Raw genomic sequence first — 6,000 nt, 5'->3', positions numbered from 1 at the left:
CGCCCGCACTGTAAATACGCGCTGGGGTCGCCAGAGCGCGGAGAGACCCTCCTCCTGTCCACCAAGACTGGAGCGCAAGGCTGGGGCGCCACCTGACATCTCCACGAACCCCAAAAAACCAGGGGACTCTTCTTTCCCCTGGAACCAAAAGCGGTGTGTGTGTGTGTGTACCTGCTGGTAGTTTTGCTCCTGGGATAGAAAAAGCCTTTTTTTAAAAAAAATTATTTGCAAAGCTGCCTTCGGATGCAGCACGAACGAAGCTCCTGCTGAGAGAAAGAGAGGGAAGGTCCTTTCGGGTTTAAGAAAAAAAAACAAACCGCAGTTTTTTCCTTTTAAAATATAACCTCTGCTTAACTATGGATTTCCTGGCGGGGTGGATGCGTCTCCTGCTCGTCTTGGCTGCCTTCGCCGTTTTGCCCCATCAGGCTGAAGGTGAGTAAAAGCTTCAGCTCTGGGCTTCATTGATTTCGCTTTACAGAGAGAAGTTGGGCCGCTTAATGAGATTCTGCGGCGAGGTTTCCCTGCTGAAGTTGGGCTGGGGATTGATTTATGGGGTCTGGGGGGTGGGCTGGCTTCAATCTGGCACCTTCTTGCTTTTTTAAGTTTAATTTTTTTTTAAAGCAACAAGCCCGACCACCACCACTTGAGAACCTCTGTGATCCTCTTGAGAAAGAATGCTATGGGGACTCTCTCAAGACCAAGAAATGCTGCTGGTCTCTGTGTTAAGATGCCCAGAGCCTGCAACTCTTGGCTTAAAAGCGCAAGAAGTGCAACGTAGGATCAGACTAAAGCGCTTAGGAAGCTGCCTTATCACCAGTTCATCTAGCCTGGTATTGTCTACACTGACTTGCAGCAGCTCTCCGGGATTTCAGGCAGGAATTCTTATTCCAGCCCTATCTGGAAATGGCGGGAATTGAACCCGGTCCCTTCTGTGCGCAGAACAGGTCTTCTGCCACAGATTGGTGGCTCCGTCATACCAATGGAGCTGGTTTATCCTGAGTCAGACCACCGTTCTGTCTGCTTCAGGATTGTTTTATGACAGGCTCCCTAGAGATGAGAGCTGTTCAACTCTCATGAGAAGTGCTGGACTCTCTTTCCTTGCAGGTTTTAAAGCAGAGGTTGGATGGCGTCTGTTATGCATGATCTAGTTGAGATTTCTGCACAGCCGGGGGCTGGGCTAGATGACCCTCAGGGGGTCCCTTCCAACTTTACAATTCTATGATTCTAGCTGTAGTCACTAGGGACAGTGAACCGGAGACTTTTTGCATGCAGCGCAGGGGATCCACCACTCAGTCACACCCCTTCGAGGTCTGCTTAGCCCAGCAGCCACCAGAAATTGCACCCCAGTCTCCCTTAAGGAACTGTCTATTGTCTGCAAAGAGCATTTAATCAATTGGATCAAGCCTAGGCACCCTCCCTTATCATTTTTGCACAGGCAATGTAAAGACCATGGCAGCAAACTTGCCAAATGCGTGGTTGTTCGGTTTTTTGTTTTTCTTAAAACACAGGGTCCAACAGCGTGCTCTGAAAATCTTTGAACTACTTACTTCAACACTCAGTTCCCCCTCCTGAAGTTCTGCCCTTAGGTGGCACACCTTGAAAAACAGAATGTCTCCCATGCCACCTGATTTCCAAACTGCTCTTCAATCATGCCAGAATATGTCATGAGCCAGCAAAATGAACCTAGGAAGCTCCTTTACCCTGAGTCGGACCATCGAGATCAGTATCGTTGGCAATGACGGGCAGGAGCTCACCAGGGTTTCAGGCAGGAGTCTTACTTGGAGATGCCAGGGGTTGAACCCGAGACCTCTTGTGTACGCTGGGATGCTGCTCCACTGGGATACGGCCCTTCCCAAGAGATAGAATCATAGAATTGTAGAATCACAGAATCTTAGAGTGGGAAGGGACCCAAGGGTCATCTAATCCAACCCCCTGCAATGCAGGAATATGCAGATGTCCCAAATGGGGATCAAACCTGCAACCTTGGCATTGTCGGCACCACGCTCTAGCCAACTGAGTGTATCCAGGCTGCGTTTGTACATAAAGCTATGGAAGCGGTGCAGCTTTAATAGATGTGTAACCTACAATTGGCTGTTTAAAACCGGCTCCTCTTTATGCTTTCTGCCCGGCAGTAACAGCATTCACACATGCAGAAGCAAGAGAAGCTCTCAAAGGCGCTTGTCTTGAAAGCTCCCAGAGCTGAGACATCTTCACCCCTGGCAGTTGCTGTTACGCTTAAGAATTTATTTATTTTTGCTACATGTTTGTTAGAAACCAGAAATGTGAAGTGAAAAGGTGACTCCCTATTTAACTAGTCCTTTCACTATTTTAACACCAGCTCTGCACTCGATGGTGTGCAAAAACCGGCCCGTGTGTCGGGAGGTCTTGCTGCCTGCATTAGGCATGCCAATATCAATTTTGGGACGCCTTGTTTGTTTGGAAAACAATCCATCAAGGCAGTGCGCGGTGAACATTACGGCTGACATTGCTTCGGCATGGACTACCCACCGACCCCGCCTCTTCCTGGAGCGCATGCAGGGAACAGCAAGATTTATTGCCATCTTGGAGTGGAAAAAGTGGCTGGATGACATAAGGCCTGGAGAGTTTAATTGTGCATAAAAACTCTCTTACCTGCTCTCATGCTCAAGTTCCCCCCCCCCTTTACTCCAAGAGTCGTTTCACCCATAACAGCCACATTTCTGATCCCAGCTTCGGGCTTTGCTGCCAAGCAGATGCCCACTTGACCTGGGCACGTGCTTGGTTTCTCTTTACTTCACCCGATTATCTCTAGTTCTTTGATTCCTCTGAACTTGGCGATTCTCTGCTGAACTGTGAGCTGCCTCCGCTGCGTCTTGGAATTGACTTTATGGGATGCAGGCCTTTGGTCTGTGGCGATTAGTCCTGGGGTAGCTCACAAACAGGGCCGTCTTAAAGGGATCGGCCGCCCTGGCACGACGATCCCTCGGTGCCCCCGGTGGGCTGCCTCTCTGCCCACTTCCCTCCCGTGCTGGCCACCCCTCGGGAGGGGGGTGGGCGAGCGGAAGATGAGGGGCATGGCGCTGCAAGCCGGCCGCCCTCCGGAGCCCCAGCTGGAGCGCTGGGAAGGGCGCGCAAAGCCCCGCGCCGCTCCAGCGCCACGCCCCTGATCCCCCGAGGGGTGGCCAGCGCGGGAGGGAGGTGGGCGAGCGGGGGATGAGGGGCGTGCGCTGGAGCGGTGCGGGGCTTTGCGCGCCCTTCCCAGCGCCCCAGCTGGGGCTCCGGAGGGCAGCCGGCTAAGCTTGCAGGGTTGGGGAGGGGGCGCCTGGTATGCCAGCGGGCTCGCGGGGGCGCCCCTGGGGGGCCTGGCGCCCTGGTGCACCGCGCCACCCAGCCCCTGTTATGAGATGGCCCCGCTCACAAAGTCCTTGCTTGATGCCACAGTCAGAGATGATGCGAGCATGGACCAGCCATCAAAGTACCAGGGAGAGGGTTGTAGCTCGGAGGTATAGCATCCGCCTTGCAAGCAGAAGGTCCCAGGTTCAATCTCCAGGTGGGGGGGGGAATGCTTGAAATCCTGGAGAGCTGCTGCCAGTCAGTGTGGACAGTACAGTGATACCTTGGTTCTCAAACGTCTTGGTACTCAAACAACTGGAGGCGGGGCGTCCTGACGCATGCGCCATGACGTCACGACGCATGCGTCAGGACAGTCTGTCCATCCCGCCGGCGCTGCTGCTCCAGCGGCAACCCGCCGAGGGAGCGCCGGATCCTGGGGCTTCCCTGTCCGTGCAGGGCAGCCCCATAGCGGCGCCGGCAGCAGACCCTGGACTGGCCGTGGGTCGGTGCGGCTTCGCTCCATGGCTTGCTCGGGGCCCGCCGGCGGGGTGGGGCGGGGCTGGCCCAAGTGTCACCCCCCCTTCCCCTGGAACACGGGGTGGACTGCCCCCATCCCCCCTCGCGACGCCCGTGACGCTAAGGTCTGACTCTTTTTGCTGTTTATTTTGCGTTCTTGTGGCTCCTTGTTTTTGTGACAGTGCGGAACCCAGTTCAGCTACCGATGGATTGGTTTTGTGACTGCAGTACTGTACTTTGTTTACTGCTTTCATTTTATGGATCAGTGCTCTCGTTAGATAGTAAAATCCATGTTAAATTTCTGTTTTAGGGGTTGTTTTTAAAAGTCCGGAACAGATTACTCCGTTTTGCATTACTTTCTATGGGAAAGCACGCCTTGGTTTTGGAACGATTTGGTTTTGGAATGGACTTCCGGAACGGATTAAGTTTGAGAACCAAGGTACCACTGTACAACTTGGTACATGGAAGCTTCCTATGATTTTTGCTGAGTCGGCAAAATGTCCAGGAAAACCCGGACGTATGGCAAGTAGGGCGATTAAAATAATACTACTAATAAAAATGCTATAAAATGTTTTTAAAAGCCCAGAAACTTACTTTTGGCAGAGGTGTGTACATTTGAGAGAGTCTTAAAAAAAGCTGAACAATTTCGGGGTCTTATGCCTGCTTAGTTTTCATCCAAGTGAGAGCCCCCAGTAGAACTTTGTAAATCGATGCTCCCTTCTTTCGCTTGCTCACTTTCACCAGAATTCAGGCTCTTCAGACAAAGTGATTGGCTGGAGCTCAGAGATGAAGGGAGCCACTGTGCAACTTATAATTAACTTGTGGAACACGTTTCCACAGAGTCTGATGATTCTCACTAACTTGCAGGGTTTTTAGCTCATAGAGGATAGATCTATTTAAAAAAGGTTCATGGAGAACCAGTCTTTTAGCTACTAATGCTGAAAACCAAAAACTTTTTTTTAAAAAACCGAACCTCTCTCTACAGTGGCAGTCTATATGAGGATCAATGAAAGGACAAGGCTGCCACTTTCACACCATGTTGTGAGCTCCTAGAAGCTGTTTTGGGGGGAAATGCAGTGTGGGTACACATTTCCGTTTACTCTGGCTCTAGTGAGCTCACACAACCTTATCCACAGTGAAGAGCTATCCTGTAGTTTCTTGAGGAATGCTGCTGTTTGATGCATTTCCCGCCAAACCAGCTTTAACCAAAGCTACTCCCACTTTGCTGTTAAGCAGAGGCGTGTTCATTTGAGAGAGCCGCTGCGCATCGTGCTCAGATTAAACCTTCACAAACAGAGTGTCAATGCAGGGGGGTGGAGGAAGCCAAACAGGTAATGTGCAACAGGTGAAGGCATCCCCTCCCCCTCTCTGGTGTGTGCAACAATGTGCAATGGCAACTTGAAATGCATTGGGAAGGAAACAACCTCACTGGGTTTTAAACCACTGGTGTTCACATAACTAAAGGTAAAGGTAAAGGGACCCCTGATCATTAGGTCCAGTCGTGGACGACTCTGGGGTTGCGGCGCTCATCTCGCTTTATTGGCTGAGGGAGCCGGCGTACAGCTTCCGTGTCATGTGGGCAGCATGACTAAGCCGCTTCTGGCGAACCAGAGCTGCGCACGGAAACGCCGTTTACCTTCCCGCCGGAGTGGTACCTATTTATCTACTTGCACTTTGACGTGCTTTCAAACTGCTAAGTTAGCAGGAGCTGGGACTGAGCAACGAGAGCTCACCCCGTTGTGGGGATTCGAACCACCGACCTTCTGATTGACAAGCCCTAGGCTCTGTGGTTCAACCTGCAGCGCCACCTGCGTCCCTTAACTACAGAGTTTAAAAGGGCTCAAAAAGGCTTTGATCAGAGCTGGCAAGCTTATGCTCGTATGCTGTGCAGTGATACACCAGCCAGCTCCATGGGCGCTGCAGACCCAACTCCAGGCAAGGGTGGCCTGATGGGATATGTTGCTTTAGCTCAATATCCATCAAAAGCTCTGTGCATTCCTATTCTTTTGCTGACCGTTCCATGGACAGTATGGCTGGGGAGCAGAGTTCTTGCCTGCTATTACTGCCCAGATCTCGCCTCTGTTCAGCCAAACCTTTGAACCCAGCAAAGTATGTGGATGGGTTTTTTTTGCAGGCTTTCCTCCCGATTGTGTGTTCAGACATTGTGCACGC

At 51.6% G+C, this 6,000-nt stretch overlaps 1 protein-coding gene across 1 annotated transcript in view; it reads left to right on the top strand.

The window, feature by feature from the left end:
- Nucleotides 1-334: 334 nt before the first annotated feature.
- FRAS1 (Fraser extracellular matrix complex subunit 1) overlaps nt 335-6,000 on the top strand; it is a 306,274-nt gene continuing 300,608 nt past the window's right edge. The window contains exon 1 of the mRNA XM_033159574.1: nt 335-432. Within this exon, the coding sequence (XP_033015465.1) occupies nt 357-432 (76 nt within the window). The 5' untranslated portion in view covers nt 335-356. The remainder of the gene's footprint in view (nt 433-6,000) is intronic.

This window comes from Lacerta agilis, chromosome 9 (genome assembly GCF_009819535.1).
Source record: "Lacerta agilis isolate rLacAgi1 chromosome 9, rLacAgi1.pri, whole genome shotgun sequence".
Taxonomy (NCBI): Eukaryota; Metazoa; Chordata; class Lepidosauria; order Squamata; family Lacertidae; genus Lacerta; species Lacerta agilis.
Note: the sequence above shows the minus strand (reverse complement) of the source record. Positions and strands in the feature narration are given on the sequence as shown.